This window comes from Lithobates pipiens, unplaced genomic scaffold, assembly GCF_037356315.1.
Source record: "Lithobates pipiens isolate NorthernLeopardFrog02 unplaced genomic scaffold, aLitPip1_a1.2 Scaffold_8, whole genome shotgun sequence".
NCBI lineage: Eukaryota > Metazoa > Chordata > Amphibia > Anura > Ranidae > Lithobates > Lithobates pipiens.
The window spans coordinates 223,391,129-223,408,572 of record NW_027507903.1 but is presented as its reverse complement, the minus strand read 5'-3'; the positions used below and the strand labels follow the sequence as shown (position 1 = coordinate 223,408,572).

At 41.5% G+C, this 17,444-nt stretch overlaps 1 protein-coding gene across 1 annotated transcript in view; it reads left to right on the top strand.

Annotated features, from left to right (window-relative positions):
* ADAMTS20 (ADAM metallopeptidase with thrombospondin type 1 motif 20) overlaps nt 1-17,444 on the top strand; it is a 298,739-nt gene that overhangs the window by 19,286 nt on the left and 262,009 nt on the right. The window contains exons 2-3 of the mRNA XM_077472691.1: nt 15,328-15,683; nt 16,947-17,112. Of these exons, the coding sequence (XP_077328817.1) occupies nt 15,328-15,683; nt 16,947-17,112 (522 nt within the window). The remainder of the gene's footprint in view (nt 1-15,327; nt 15,684-16,946; nt 17,113-17,444) is intronic.

Below are 17,444 nucleotides of genomic sequence, written 5' to 3'. Positions count from 1 at the left end.
TGATTTTGGCCTATTCTTCCACACAAACAACTTGGAATCTTGAAGGTTCCATCGGCCTTTTCTATGGACTCTTTATGAACTTTTCTATTGGATTCAAGTCAGGCGATTGGATGGGCCATTCTAGCAGCTTTATTTTCTTTCTCTGAAACCAATTAAGAGTTTCCTTGGCTTTGTGTTTGGGATAATTGTCTTGCTGAAAATGTCCACACTTTTACATCGTCATCATTCTGGTATATGGCAGCAGATTTTTATCAAGAATGCCTTGGTACATTTTTCAATGATATGACGTTTGCCAGTACTGTGTGCTGAAAAACAACCCCACACCATTATGTTCCCATCTACAAACTTCACTGTTGGTATGGTGTTTTTGGGGTGATATGCAGTGCCATTTGACCTCCAAACATGGTGTGTATTATGGCATCCAAAGAGTTCAACTTTGGTCTCATCTGACCAGACTCTCTCCCAGTATCAAATCTCTCCCAGTATTTCACAGGCTTGTCTAAATGTCGTGAAGCAAACTTTAAACAAGCTTCAACATGCTTTTTTTTAGCAATGGAATCTTGAGTGGTGAGCGTGCATACAGACCATGTCGGTTGAGTGCATTACTTACAGTGCCTTGAAAAAGTATTCATGCCCCATGACATTTGGTCATGTTACAACCAAAAATGTAAATGTATTTTATTTGGATTTTATCTGATAGACCAACACAAAGTGGCATATACCGTATATACTCGAGTATAGGCCGACCCGAATATAAGCCGAGGCCCCCAATTTACCCCCAAAAAAACTGGCAAACTTATTGACTCGTGTATAAGCCGAGGGTGAGACATGCCTGTCCATCCCTGTGTGTGTGTCCGTCCCTGTGTGTCCGTCCATCCCTGTGTGTGTGTGTGTCCATCCATCCATCCATCCCTGTGTGTGTGTGTGTCCATCCATCCATCCATCCCTGTGTGTGTGTGTGTCCATCCATCCATCCATCCCTGTGTGTGTGTGTCTCCATCCATCCATCCCTGTGTGTGTGTGTCTCCATCCATCCATCCATCCCTGTGTGTGTGTGTCTCCATCCATCCATCCATCCCTGTGTGTGTGTGTCTCCATCCATCCATCCCTGTGTGTGTGTGTCCGTGTGTGTGTGTGTGTGTGTGTGTGTGTGTGTGTGTGTGTGTGTGTGTGTGTGTGTGTCCAGCCTACCTGTGTCCCGAGCCTCCGTCCCGTGCCTTGCCTCCTTGCCTCCGTCCCGTGCCGTGCCTTGCCTCCTTGCCTCCGTCCCGTGTCGTGTCGTGCCTTGCCTCCGTCCCGTCCCGTGCCGTGCCTTGCCTTGCCTCCGTCCCGTGCCTTGCCAGGATCGCCTCGGCGGCCATTCTAAAATTCAAAAGCCCCGCCTCCGCCTCCGCCTGTGATAGGCGGAACACTGAATTTCCCAGCAGCCTGTGTTCCGCCTATCACCGATATCGTCTCATCCTCGTACTACGGACGAGGATGAGACGATGTCCGTGATAGGCGGAACACAGGCTGCTGGGAAATTCAGTGTTCCGCCTATCACAGGCGGAGGCGGAGAAGGAGGCGCGGCTTTCAAATTGTAGTATGTCCGCCGTCTGTCTGCTCGATACGCTGATCGAGCAGTCAGACGGCGATGACTCGAGTATAAGCCGAGGGGGGCACTTTCAGCCTCAAAAAAGAGGCTGAAAATCTCGGCTTATACTCGAGTATATACGGTAATTGTGAAGTGGAAGGAAAATGATAAAATGTTTTTCCAAATTTTTTTTTACAAATAAATATATGAAAAGTGTGGCGTGCATTTGTATTCAGCCTCCTTTACTCTGATACCCCTTACTAAAATCTAGTGGAACCAATTGCCTTCAGAAGTCACCTAATTCGTAAATAGAGTCCACCTGTGTGTAATTTAATCTTAAACAGATCATGAATCATGAAGGCCAAGGAACACACCAGACAGGTCAGGGATAAAGTTGTGGAGTAGTTTAAAGGAGGGTTAGGTTATAGAAAAATATACCAAGCTTTGAACATCTCACGGAGCACTGTTCAATTGATCATTCAAAAATGGAAAGGGTATGGCACAACTGCAAACCTACCAAGACATGGTCGACAGGCTGGGCAATTAGAGCATTAATCAGAGAAGCAAACAGGCCTATGGTAGCTTTCTAATTACTGAAAGATTTAAGCTGGTGTCTTGGCTTTCCATGCCTTTCTGCACCTCCCTTTCTTCATGTGTTCAATAGTTTTTCCCTGTGTCATTCCATTTTATTATACATAACTTAATTCCTGAAATTATTTGTTTTGGTTTCTTTGTATGTATGGATTGCATAGGTTGTTAATGACACTCTATCATACTGGTCACTGGAAGTTCACCATGGCACCTCATGGCAAAAAACTCTCTGAAGACCTGAAAATGTTTTTTTGCTCTACATAAAGATGGCCAAGGCTATAAGAAGATTGCCAAGACCCTGAAACTGAGCTGCAGCACGGTGGTCAAGACCATACAGCAGTTTAACAGGACAAGTTCCACTCAGAACAGATTTATACACAGTATCTCACAAGAGTGAGTACACCCTCACATTTTTGTAAATATGTTATGAAGAAATCACACTTTGCTAAAATGTAAAGTAGTGAATGTACAGCTTGTATAACAGTGTCAATTTAATGTGCCCTAAAAATAACTCAAGACACAGCCCTTCTCATTGTCTAAAGCGCTGGCAACAAAATTGAGTATACCCCTATGTGAAAATGTCAAAAATGGGCCCAATTAGCCATTTTCCCACCCTGGTGTCATTTGACTCATTAGTGTTACAAGGTCTCAGTTGTGAATGGGGAGCAAGTGTGTTAAATTTGGTGTTATCACTCTCACTCTCTCATACTGGTTACTGGAAGTTCAACATGGCAACTCAAGGCAAAAAACTCTCTGAGGATCTAAAAATTTTTTTTTGCTCTACATAAAGATGGCCTAGGCTATAGGATTGCCAAGACCCTGAAACTGAGCTGCAGCACAGTGTTCAAGACCATACAGCAGTTTAACAGGACAGGTTCCACTCAGAACAGGCCTCGCCATAATCGACCAAAGCAGTTGGGTGCACATGCTCAGCGTCATATCCAGAGCTTGTCTTTGGGAAATAGATGTATGAGTGCTGCCAGCTATGCTGCAGACGTTGAAGGGTGGGGGGGTCAGCCTGTCAGTGCTCAGACCATACGTCACACACTGCCTCAAATTGGTCTGCATGGCTGTTGTCCCAGAAGTAAGCCTCTTCTAAAGATGATGCACAAGAAAGCCCATAAACAGTTTGCTGAAGACAAGCAGACTAAGGACATTGATTACTGGAACCGTGTCCTGTGGTCCAATGAGACCAAGATAAACTTATTTGGTTCAGATGGTGTCAAGCGTGTGTGGTGGCAACCAGGTGAGGAGTACAAAGACAAATGTGTCTTGCCTACAGTCAAGCATGGTGGTGGGAGTGCCATGGTCTGGGGCTGCATGAGAGCTGTCGGCACTGGGGAGCTGCAGTTCATTGAGGGAACCATGCATGCCAACATGTACTGTGACATACTGAAGCAGAGCATGATCCCCTCCCTTCGGAGACCAGGCCGCAGGGCAGTATTCCAACATGATAACGACCCCAAACACACCTCCAAAGATGAGCACTGCCTTGCTAAAGAAGCTGAGGGTAATGGTGTTGGTCTCGCCAAGTATGTCTCCAGACCTAAACCCTATTGAGCATCTGTGGGGCAACCTCAAATGGAAGGTAGAGGAGCGCGAGGTCTCTAACATCCACCAGCATTGTGATGTCATCATGGATCAGTGAAAGAGGACTCGAGTGGGAACCTGTGAAGCTCTGGTGAACTCCATGCCAGAGGGTTAAGGCAGTGCTGGAAAATAATGGTGGCCACACAAAATATTGACACTTTAGGCCCAATTTGGACATTTTCACTTAGGGGTGTACTCACTTTGATTGCCAACAGTTTAGACAATAATGGCTGTGTGTTGAGTTATTTTGAGGGGACAGCAAATTGACACTGTTATACAAGCTGTACACTACTTTACATTGTAGCAAAGTGTAATTTTTCAGTGTTGTCACTTGAAAAGATATAATAAAATATTTACAAAAATGTACTGTATACATATACTACATGTACACAGCACTGTGCAAAAGTTTTAGGCAGGTGTGAACAAATGCTGTAAAGTAAGAATGATTTCAAAATAATATATTTTTTAGTTGTTTATTTTGATTAATTTACAAAATGCAAAGTGAGCAAACAAAAGAAAAATCAAATCAATATTTGGTGTAACTACCTTTTGGCTTCAAACTAGCATCAATTCTGTAGGATTAGAGTCAGGTGTAGGATTAACCAATTATACCAAGCAAGTGCTAATGATTATCAATTTCATATGTAGGTTGAAACACATTAATTAACTGAAACAGAAACAACTATATAGGAGGATTTAAACTAGGTGAGGAACAACCAAACTCTGTTACTAAGGTGAGGTTGTGAAAGTCAGTTTAATGTCTCAAGTCATACACCATGGCAAGGCTGAGCACAGCAACAAGACACAAGGTAGGTATACCGCATCAGCAATGTCTCTCCCAGGAGAAGATTTCAAAGCAGACTGAGTTTTTAATATGTGCTGTTCAAGCTCTTTTGAAGAAATGGGCAACGTTGACTGTGGATGAAGTGGTCAGCAGAGAAAACTTGCAACAGATGAAAGACACATCATCCTTACTTTCCTTCAACATCAGAAGATGTTAAGCAATGCCAGAAGTGGACTTCATGGGAATTGCGGCTAAAAAGCTACTCAATAATGTATGAAAACAGGAACTGTGGTGCAGAAAAATGGCAGCATGTGCTCTGGGCCGATGAGTCAACATTTTAAATATTTGGCTGTAGCAGAAAGCAGTTTGTTCAATGAAGGGCTGGATAGCGGTATAATAATGAGTGTCTGCAGGCAACAGTGAACCATTGTGGAGATTCCTTGCAAGTTTGGGGCTGCATTCTGCAAAATGGAGTTGAAGATTTGGTCAGGATCAGTGGTGTCCTCAATGCTGAAAAAAACAGGCAGATACTTATCCATCATGCCATACCATCAGGGAGATGTGTGACTGGCTCCAACATTTTTTCAGAGGCAAGAAAACTACCCCAAACGTACAGTCAATGTCATTAAGAGCTATCTTTAGCATAATGAAAAACAAGGAGTCCTGGAAGTGATGCTCTGGCCTCCACAGAATCCTGATCTCAACATCATCGAATCTGAGACTACATGAAGAGACAGAAGGATCTGAGGCAGCCTCCATCCACAGAACATCTGTGGTTAGTTCTTCAAGATGTTTAGAACAACCTATATGCTGAGTTCCTTCAACAACTGTGTGCAAGTGTACATAGAAGAACTGATGCTGTTTTGAAGGCAAAGGGTGGTCACACCAAATACTGATTTAGATTCTCTTCTGTTCATTTACTTTTAATTTGTTAATTAAATAATAAAATAAACTATTAACACTTCTATTTCTGAAAGCATTCCTTGATTAACCGATTGCCACCCGCGTAACGTCATATGACGTTGCGGACTTTGAGAGCCGGCAATTCCCTTCACCATAAGAATGATCATAGCGGCTGTTCAAGGGGACGTCCCCTCTCGCCGCCCTCTGGTACTTCTCCTGTCTTGCCCCTGCCATCCGCAAACCGGAGAAGGAACTGACCGGCCCGGATGCTGTCCATAGAAATTTCCAGCGGGCCAGATGGTCCCTGGAGTCTCTATGATCGTTCGGAGGCCGAACGCAATGTTATTACATCACGCCCAGCCTCTGCATTTGATCTTTTTTTTTTGTTCAGGCTTCCCAGCCTAGAGGTGAGATCTGGGACTTGTTAAATCCAGATCACTCCATAAAGAGGACCCGTCAAGCACTATTCCTATTACAAGGGATGTTTACATGATTACAAATGAAAGTGTCAAAATAGAAAACTAAAACTAAAATTAACAATACATTTTTTTTAAAGCACCTCTGTCCCCACGTGCTCGCTCGCAGAATCAAATGCATACGTAAGTCACACCCTCATATGCGAACAGAATGCAAACCACACATGGAGGTAATGCCGCAAACATTAGAGCGAGAGCAATAATTCTAGCACTAAACCTCCTCTGTAATTTAAAACATGTAACCTGTAAAAAAAAAGGAAGGAAGTAATTTACAGAGCTCTGCTGTGAGAAGGCAAGCTTTCTGCCAATCTATGTATAGAAACCTCCCACAACACAAATTTCAGGCTGCTTTTATCTCCTATGTCGAAGAACTTATTAGAAGTTATCAGGCTGATAAGAGAGCTACGGAACTGGAGAAAGCCACATGACTGCTTTGGAGAGAGATAAGAAAACACTACAGATATATGTGCCCAGCTTAAATTTCATGAATCAGGTTTACATCCACTTTAAGTACCAAAGTTTGGCGCCATTCCATGTGCGTGTGCAATTTTGAAGCATGACATGTTAGGTATCTGTTTACTCAGTGTAACATTACATTATACAAAACAATTGGGCTAACTTACTGTTTTTTTTTTTTTTTAATGCGTAAAACTGCTTTCCCCCCCCCCAAAAAAAATAAGTTAAAAAAATTGCTGCGCAAATACAGTGCAAGATAAAACGTTGCAACAACCACCATCTTATTCTCTAGGGTCTCTACTAAAAGAACATATATAATGTTTAGGGGTTCTGTGTAATTTTCTAGAAAAACAAATATGATTTTAGATGTAGGAGAGAAATGCCAGAATTGGCCTGGGTGGCAAATGGTTAAAGCATTTGTTCACACCTGCCTAAAACTTTTGCACAATAGTGTATTTATATGTAAAGCCACACTGTTGAGTCAGAGCACCTCTGAAAAGTTTGTTCCTTAACTTCAGTCTAACAGAGATTGAATCCTTTGGTGGCCCATTGCTCCTTAAAGTTGAAGATATCTAAAGACCAGACTAGCTAAATGGCAGCTTAAAATGATGCTAAAGGTTTACCTTTAAAAAAAACAAAAAACAAATATGTCATACTTACCTGCTCTGTGCTGTGGTTTTGCACAAAGCAGCCCCGATCCTCCTCTTCTCGGGTCCCCGGCTGGTGCTCCTGGCCCCTCCTGCTTTCTGAGTGCCCCCAGAGCAAGCTTGCTCTGGAGCACCGCAGAGCCCTGCAACCCTAGACACACAGAGTGTAGCTCATCCCTGCTCCCTCCTCACTGGCTGTGATTGACAGCAGCGGGAGCCATTGGCTGCTGTGTCTCAGCCAAATAGGAGGAAGAGACCAAGGAGAGTTGCTGCCCTCGAACACATTGCTGGATGGAACTTGGGCTCAGGTAAGTATTAGGGGCGGGCTGAGGGGGGAGCTGCACACTAAAGATTTTTTTACTTCAAGCTTGGAATGCATAAAGGTAAAGAACCTGCAGCCTTTAGAACCACTTAAAGGTTTTCAATGCCTATCTGAATAAATCTAATAAGCAAATCATTCAGATTATTTTGTACCTAGCATAAGTAAGGTGCACTTGGGCAGGACAGTTGATAGAACAAAACAATACAGAGCACAAAAAATAAGTAAGTATGCAGCGAAAGCTGCATTTTTCCTTTGTTCAAGTATTGGGTTAGGTAGGCTACTTTCACACTGGGCCGTGTTAGTGGTACCATAGTTTCAGCGGCACTTTTCGGCTGCTAGCAGGATGCTTTTAATCCCCGCTATCAGCCGAAGAAAGGGTTAAAAGCTCCCATATTTCGGCACTTCTAAAGCGCTTTTGAACACCTCTGGATAAGCGTTGCTGTAGATAAACAGGTACAACGTATGTAGGAGGATTTGTTTCATCTTTATTTATTACCTGAGGCCATTCACTTCACTGGGTATATGTAAAGGTTTTAAACCACTTTAAGGGTGCAGGGGCAAATATGGCCTTTAAGCTGGCCATAGAGGAGTCCGTTTCTTTTTTTAAATTTCACTACAGCTTAAAGAGGAAGTAAACCCTGATGAGCTTACTTCCTCTTTGATTCCCTGCAAAGGTAAAGCATAATGGACTACTATGCATCGCATAGTAGTCCATTATGTGTCACTTACCTGACACAGGAGCCAGCGAAGTCACCGCTGTAGTCTGGAGCATCCATCTTCTCGGTGGGTCTCGCTGCTCCGCCGCTGTCATTCGACAAAGCCGCGATGACGTCACTCCTGCGCATGCGCACGGGAGCCACGACTCACGGCATATCGCCGTTGACAGCGGTGCGCTCAGTGCACCTGTGTGCCGCTGTCTACGGCGCATGCGCCGTAGGCAGCGGTGCCCGTCTTTCGCCAAATATCTCCTAAACCGTGTAGGTTTAGGAGATATTTCTTGGACCTACAGGTAAGCCTTAATTTTACCTGTAGGTCAAAGTGGTTTGTAAGGGTTTACAACCACTTTAAGCCTGTATACAGTGTTCAATAAGCTTAAAGAGGCACTCCCCCTATGTATTTATTTTTTTAAACTCTGCTTACCTGAGGCTGGGTTGTCCTCAATTCAGATACTCACCTACTTAGCGGATCCAGCATTGTCCCACTGAGCTTCTGTGCTGTCACCACTTGGGTCATGAGCTGCCATTTTTTTCTGTAACATCATCAGGAGGCTGCAGTCTCCTTCGGGTTAAGGCAGCCACCTCCTACACAGCCCCCACCCCCTCCTGCTTTTGTGAATGGAAGAATATGATGCCTGTGATATGTTAATTGCATATTCCAGAATGTATTGAAAGCACTACACTTCATTTGCTCAGGCCAGAATGGAGGGGGGGTGGGGGTTGGACCCAAACCTGTACACCTGTACACTAAAAAAATGGTAGCAAAAAAGAAAAAGAGAGACATATTTATGTAGTTGAGAGTGTGTGTGTGTGTGTGGGGGGGGGGGGGGGCATTGGAGAGGAGGAAAGTTTATTTCCAGGGCGAAGAACACATTTAATCACCAATTTACACACATTATAAATGTCAGAGAAGTTTTATTCATCATCCCATTCTCAGCCTGGCTTCTGTGTTTAGATAGAGCCCTATGATGTTTCAGTGAGAGGAAGAGAGAGTCGGGCAGGGCAAGTAGCTTTAGCTGTGCTCTTTCTTTAGAACAGAGATAGGCAAAACTGGAGCAGTAGAGATCTACCTGAATATAGCAGTGCTCAAAGATCACCAGAGTACAGAGGCCAGGGGTCAAGAGAAAGTAATAGAGTTTAGAGGACAGTAGTATATAATGCAGGGCATGGGGGTCAAAAGTAGTACAGAGTGCAGAGGTTAGGAGTAACTGACACACATCCCTTCCTTCCACGAGCAAAAAAAAAAAAAACATTCCTCCACCTGTGCCTGGCAAAGTAAGAGAAGTCCTCTTAGGTCCCCTCTTGGCTAAGTCATTTGACATGTTAGAGCCGAGGAAGAGCCTCTCTGCCACTCCGATCTGAGGTCTGAGAGGCAGCATGCCTGGGTCAAAAGTTGGTGGCACAACATTGTCGATCACAGCCTTACTGTAATTAATGGGATTATGAGCCAGACTTTAGAAAATCCATAATACTCTGTCTCCAGTGACTGAATGCAGTCTAAATACAGTGCCTTGAAAAAGTATTCACACCCATAGAAATGTTTCACATTTTGTCATGTTACAACCAAAAACGTAATGTAATCCTGTGGACAGATTCTCCCACCTTAGCTGTGGATCTCTGAAGCTCCTCCAGAGTTGCCATGGGCCTCTTGGCTGCTTCTCTGATTAATGCTCTAGTTTCCCGGTCTGTCAGTTTAGGTGGACCGCCATGTTGTGCCATACTCTTTCCATTTGTGGGTGATGGATTGAACAGTGCTCAGTGAGATGTTCAAAGCTTGGAATGTTTTTTTATAACCTAACCCTGCTTTAAACTTCTCCACAACTTTATCCCTGACCTGTCTGGTGTGTTCCTTGGTCTTCGCTATGCTGTTTGTTCACTGAGGTTCTCTAACAAACATCTGAGGGCTCCACAGAACAGCTGTATTTATAGTAAGATTAAATTACACACAGGTGGAATCTATTAACTAATTAGTTTAATTCTGAAGGCAATATGTTACACTAGATTTTAGTTAGGGATATCAGAGTAAAAGGTGGCTGAATATAAATGCACGCCACTCTTTTCAGATATTTATTTGTAAAAAAAAAAATTTAAAACCAATTATCATTTTCCTTCCACTTCACAATCACATGCCACTTTGTGTTGGTCTATCACATAAAATCCCAATAAAATGTATTTATGTTTTTGGTTGTATCATGACAAAATGTGGAAAATTTCAAGGGGTATTAATACTTTTACTATGCACTGTATTTCTTTTGAATAAAGATTTTATAAAACATAATAAAATAAAATATATTGTGTGTATATATATATATATATATATAACTTAAAATGTTGGATCAACAAGTGAGGCTGCATGAAAACAGTGTTAAATACTTTAATACAGTTGATTGCAAAGCTCTTCCAGCCCCAGAATAAACCTCTATGTTCACTGAAGACTGCAGCTTAAGACCTAGGCGCATTCTGTGAGGACATTGGTCTCTATAAAGTGGTCCAACATGCTCCCGCCCCTCCCACCTTGTGAACCCTACAGTAGTGCAGTCAGCAAAGAGCATGCTACCTGCTGATTGTATGACGATTCATTTGAGGTTTCAGGCAAGGGTTTGGGAAAATATATTTTCCTGTGTGATACTTTATTTTTTCAGGCTTGAGACCTTTTTATTTCTGGTGTGATCATTCACTTTTGTGATTACTGTATTTATTGGGGTATAACACTCACGTTTTCACCATGAAAAATGGGTGCAAATAGCGTGTGCTTGTTATACGCCAATACTACAGTTTTAGCTGCCTCGGAGGGGACAGGGAGGGGGGGCGGGACTAGTGCCGTCAGATTACATGCAGTGAGAATCTCCTGTTTACTTGGCAGCCTCTGTAATAGGAAGTCCCATCTCCTGGGCCACCATTGGACCACTGTTCTGCTATCATAGGAGATTCACATTGTATGCAATCTGTTGGCACTCCTCCCGCCTCCCTCCCTGTCCCCTCTGGGCTGCAGGGAGTGGGGCATCGATCAGGCTGCACTGATGGCAGTGGTGAGGCTGCTGCATTGACAGCAATGATGAGGCTGCATTGATGGCACTTGTGAGGCTGCATATGGGCACTGACCTTTATTTTGCCTCTAAGTTCCTTATTTCAAATTTAAGTTTTTTTCCTGAAACTTCACTGTTAAAATGAATGTGCGTGTTATATGCCAATCAATACGGTATGTAAGTTATCATTCACAAGTGAGTTTTGTTTTCTCTGTCTATTCCACCCAGATATACCGTACCTAAACTATTGCATTGGAAAACAGAGTTAACAGTTTTCTGTATGCATTTCTAAGGTAAGGGTATTTCATATTAAACTGGATCCATTCAATAGTAAGATTGTAAAGATACATAGTAACGTAGTTAGTAAGGTTGAATAAAGACACCAGTCCAGTTCAACCTGAGTGAGTGTCTACAATTGTCCCTATCCCTGCACATTGCACACTCACATTGGCCCCTGCCCACAAGGAGCCCACAATCCCCATTCATATACTAGGGCCAATTTTGGACAGAGGACAATTGGCCTACCAGCATGTCTTTGGGGTGTGGGGGGGGGGCTGGGGTGCCTGGGGGAGGCCCATGCAGGCACAGGGAGAGCATGCAGACTCCAGGTGGGTGGTGTCGTGGTTGGGATTTGAACCAGTGACCCTTTTTACTGCTAGGTGAGAGTGCTAGCCACTACACCCCTGTGCCAACCCGAGGTTTTAAGTTTTTTTTAATACAACTGTACACATCATGTGAAAATGCATTCATGAGCTAAAATGTCTTGAAGTGAATTTAAACAGTTTAACACCAGTGTTTAGACCATTAGAGTTTGCTTACTTTACTTATCTGATATTGCTGTCAAAAATGAATCCTGTGTTTTGGCACATTTTTTCACATTTCATTTCTACACACCCCATTATGCCATGAACCAAAATAAACCATGTTGTATACAGTTTTTTTCAGTATGATTGTCTCCTTGTTATTCTTCCCTAGATCCCAATTTTGTGGAGCAACTGGGTTAGAGTAATTTCTTGAATAGTTTCTCCTATTTTAGCTGGGCCTTTCTGCAGCTCAAGCGATATTACCATTAGCAACTTTATTGCATCTCTGCTTAATACTCCTTCATAAAGGGTAACTGCACTGTCCTGGAAGAAAAATATTGCAAATAAAATAACTATTATAGCTTATACAATTGATGCACAAGCCATATTGTCATTTAATGTTATTAAAAATTACCTTATGTTTTAAACTTTAGCATATTATCTTTTTAAAGAGGAAGTAAACCCTGATGAGTTTACTTCCTCTTTCATTCCCTGCAAAGGTAAAGCATAATGGACTACTATGCATCGCCGTCCCCTGTAGTCCGGCGCATCCATCTTCTCGGTGGGTCTCGCCGCTCCGCCGCTGTCATTCGGCGAAGCCGCGTCGACGTCACTCCCGCGCATGCGCGACATATCGCCGTTGACGGCGGCGCGCTGAGTGTGCCTGCGCGCCGCTGTCTACGGCGCATGCACCGTAGACAGCGGTGCCTGTCTTTTGGTAAATATCTCCTAAACCGTGTAGGTTTAGGAGATATTTCTTGGACCTACAGGTAAGCCTTAATCTAGGCTTACCTGTAGGTCAAAGTGTGTTGTAAGGGTTTACAACCACTTTAAACTTTGACCTAAAAGGTAACTTTATTTTCATGGGAAAAAAATAGCAAATAACAAAAAAAATATATAGCATATACAATTGCTGCACAAGTCATTGGGGGTTATTTACGAAATGTAAATCCACTTTGCACTGAACGTGCACTTGGAAGTGCAGTCGTTCTAAATCTAAGGGCTAGATTTGAAATGAGGGGAAGCTCTGCTGATTGTATCATCCAATCATGTGCAACCTAAAATGCTGTTTTTTATTTTCCTTGCATATCCCCCTCGGATCTACAGCGACTTTACTTTCAAGTGCATTTGCAGTGCAAAGTGGATTTGCCTTTAGTAAATAAACCGCATTGTGTAGTTGGATGTTATTAAAAATTACCTTTCCTTTTCAATCTGCAGCTGCTGTCATTTCCTGTAAAATGCAATATGGCTACCTAGAGGTGTTCTGTACACACAATGTGCAGAGAACGTCCCCCAGAAACATCCTTTCCTGCTTGTGTGATTGACTCACTGATTTTCCCAGAAGTCTGCACAAAGATACAAGTCAGGTTTTTGGCATTACCTGCAACAAAAATTTCATTTTTTGTAAGAAACTCTCAATAAGAAATCACATCTAAAGGGATGCAGACCCAGCATTTTTCCTCATTAGAGCCCTACAGCCGCAGCAGCTGGTTGATAATTATAAAAATCACATTAGACTCACTCAGCACAGAGGCACAGAGGAACAAACAGTGATTTCTTTAGAATAACAAAAGGTAGGAATCTGCAACAAAGTTTGTTAAATCCCTGCAATGCACATAGATCACCCAGAGGGGAATGTTTTTTTTCTCAACAAAAGTTGGGTTACACTTTAATGTTCTGTAAAATCCAATGCAATATGGCAACTTGGGGACAAATACAGGATGCCTCCCAAAAATGTAATTTCTTAATTGGTTAAAGAACTCTGCACTTGGATACATGTCAAGTTTTAGGCATTCTCTGCAATAAAAATGTAATATTTGGAGAAATGCTCACTAAGGGTTAATCACATCTAAAAACATGCAGACACTAAAACTTTTCTCATCAGAACTCTCAAAATTAGATTAAAATGAATTAGTCACTCCCATTTAGAATCACTGTGCTCAGAACATTGTCTAACAAAGAATTACACCTTCAGAGCTAAAACAGGTAAAAATCTGCAATAAAGTTTGTTAAAATCCTTACAAAAGACATTGATCACCCAGAGAGAATTGTTTCTTTTTCTCATCACACGTGGAGCTACTCTTTAATCTTAAAACTCATTGGGGTTAATTTACTAAAACTGGAGAGTGTTGGTGGAGCTGTGCATAGTAGCCAATCAGCTTCTACCTTCAGCTTGTTCAATTAGACTTTGACAAAAAAAAAAAATGGAAGCTGATTGGTTTCTATGCAGTGCTACACCAGATTTTGCACTCTCCAGTTTTAGTAAATCGACCCCTTTGGCTAAATAGGCAAGAAGAGTTACAGTAGGCCACATATTTTTCAATTTTTTATAACATTAATAGGGCTCTGGGCGATGTTCAGAATTAACATTTTTAATAACATGTCCCTAATAATTGGTACTTCGCCAAATCTTTATCTCTGACTAATATGTATTGTGTGCGCATTGCATTAGAAAAAGTCCTGTTTGCTGTATCTTTGATGTGGTTTCTAGCAAATCATGCACATACTGCCTCTTGAGATGCAGGTGTAAACAAGATCTGGTACCTTCCGGAAACAGGTAATTTTTTTTTTTTTGTCTTGCACAGAGGTGTACACTATTCAGCTAATTATGTGACTTCTAATGTGTAATTCATGTGTAAAATATTTAGACATACATTTATGATCTCCTATTGTACATCAGTGAGTCTGTGAAGATTCTCAGATTCCTTTAAGAGCATAGCTGATAGTATGTCACACTCCGTTGGATTTGTTCTGTAATATTGATCATGCTTTGCTGCCAATTCAAGTAGCTTCCTCAGCTCTAATCAATATCTGAAATATACCATACCATTTAATTCCATGTGGGAATTGCAGTCACTTTACTCATTTGACTGTGGTTAACAACTAGATGTAAATATGTGATCAACAGATCCCCTGGTGCAGTACCTTAGCTGTGCCAATTTACTTTGTTCCACTACCATGTGCTTCCCTGGATTAACATACACATGCTGCATTTCTGTTAACAAATAATGTTTTTTTTTAATTCGGGGGGCATCCCAAATGTTCACGGCCCGACATGGAAGAAGTGGCCATAAAGCTTTATCACCCAACAAAGCTGATTGTTGGTGTCCAGATGTTCGGTGCTGAAAATAGCGCATGTGTGCTATACGATTTTCATGTGCCCCTTCCAAACAGTTGGCACCCCTCATAGTTGAGTTGAAAGTGGAGAAAGTGGAAAAAAAGTCTTGAAGTGTCCTATCATCTGGCAAAGTGATGGCGACAGTCTTCTGGGATTCCGAGGGTGTGCTATTGCACACCCCAGTAGACTATCGCCATCCCTTTGCCCACTGATGGAACACTCTGAGCTTAACACTTAACTGAAAAGTCTAGGAATATTTTACATTTTGTGGGCAGTTTCTTTATATTATTTTTAGTGAATTGTGTTTTTTTTTTTTTTGCAGCTACTTTTGTGAAAACCCTTTCATCATACGAAATTGTCATACCTTCTCGAGTAAATGACTTTGGAGAAGCCTTCCCACATAACCAGCATTTCAAAAGAAGGAAAAGAAGCACTGACTTTCAAACTTCACAGACTCATGTCAACAAAACAAATTATTATTTTTCTGCCTATGGACAGCTCTTTCATTTTAACCTTACCATCAATGCAAATTTTATTGCAGACTCTTACAGTGTTGTCCATATTGGAAAACCAAGTTATGGTCACCTTGACTCATCAGACTTCAAACATTGTTTTTACAGTGGGCATGTTAATGGTTTAGAGGAACATACAGCTGCCATGAGTCTTTGTGGTGGAATGGTGAGTTTTACTATTGCATCAACTTATAATATTATTATTTATTATCTATACAACATTTGTCATTATTCTTTCCTCTTGGTCTCCTGTATTTAACACATTTTGTCATAGACTAATCTTTTTTTCTGTTTTATATTTCAGTATTACAAACCACTATTTAGGTCAAATATGTATTTATTCTTATTTTATCCAATACAAAAAATAGTGCAATGTCAGATGACACAAAATTGAATAATAATACAGTAGGGGGAGGATGGGGAAAAGGGTAATAACACTGGATACAACAGTCAAATACAGGTATATGACATACAGCAGGTTATGCTTGCCATAAGATGCTAATGCCTAACATCTTGGGGGGGGGGTCAGCAAAGTAGAGGAACTGAGCAAGGAGAGAATGATAGGTATTTACCAGAAAGTGTAACAGCACTACAAACTAGTTCTTACTAAGTCAGTACCTAAGTCAGTGGTCAAATGCCATCAGTGTTTCTGTAGACATTATGTCATTAAGGACCTGTGCCCATTCCATAATAGAAGGTGGCATGGATAAATTACAGTGACAAGAAATCACAACTCTAGTTGCCAGGAGACAATGAGTTTGCTTTACTAAAGGCAAATGGGCTATTCAATTTGTGAAAAATGTTGCACTTTGCATGAGACTTTTCCCCAGAGTTCAGTGAATATGGCAAAATTGGTTGAAGCCTTTTCTAAAAGCTTTGTGGTTCAGTAGTGCTTTTAGTTAAATCAGTCTCTTCATCTGTATTCTCCTAATGATTTTAAGGTGGGGTTCACACCTCTGTGTGGAGTGGCTCACAGCAGGGGTCCGGTGCATCTCTTTTTTAGGTCCGAATTGTTGGCTGAATTCAGACCTAAAACAGACCAGAAGAGGCACAGGACCCCTGTGCAATTTGTTTTGCAGCCACCCTGGAGGTGTGTGAACCGGCTCTTTAAATTATTAGATAGCGAGGATAATTGATAACAGATATGTCACCCACTGCAGTGGGACATTGTCAGGATGCACACTGAAGCAGTATGGAGTTCTTAGAAGTAAATAGTTATTTATTGTAATATAGGCAGTGAACTTTATGTACTAGATAAATACAGGTATATTCTTCACTGAAACTGGTAAATGCATAGAATGCTTGAATTGTGAAATGCATTCCCGTCTCTTACCTGTTACTGCTAATGTAAAAATAAAATAAAGATTATATAAGACATATTTTGTTAGTATGATTCTAATAAAAGCACACCAACTTTTTTGTTTTGTAGATGGGCACTTTTAAAGCACATGATGGGGAGTATTTTTTAGAACCATTGATAAAATATGATGATGAAGAACATGAAGATGAGCAAAGCAAACCACATCTTCTCTACAAAAAGCAACAAAAGCTAGGAGAGCCTTCTGGAAAATCAGGTCCAAACTGTGAGATTACAGGTACAGTTAGTTTAAGACTAAAATGTAAAAGTAAAGACATTTAATTCCTTAGTTATTTCGTTCATGTATAACATAGTATTCAACAATTTTAATTACACTAAAAGTAGACAAGCCTTTCAGTATAGCCCTCTTTTTCTGTGAGGTCCTACATTGCATAATTTTGACTTTAAAGTGTATCGAAAACATACTTTCCTAGTTGTGCGTAAAGGAGGGAATGGTTGAAGTGTCTGTCAGGTTTGTTTTTGCTGTCTGTGTCCTTGCTAGGGATATTTACTCTGGGATTACGATGAGGGAAATTCCAAATTTTTTTAGTTGTCAGTGGAAGAGGACTA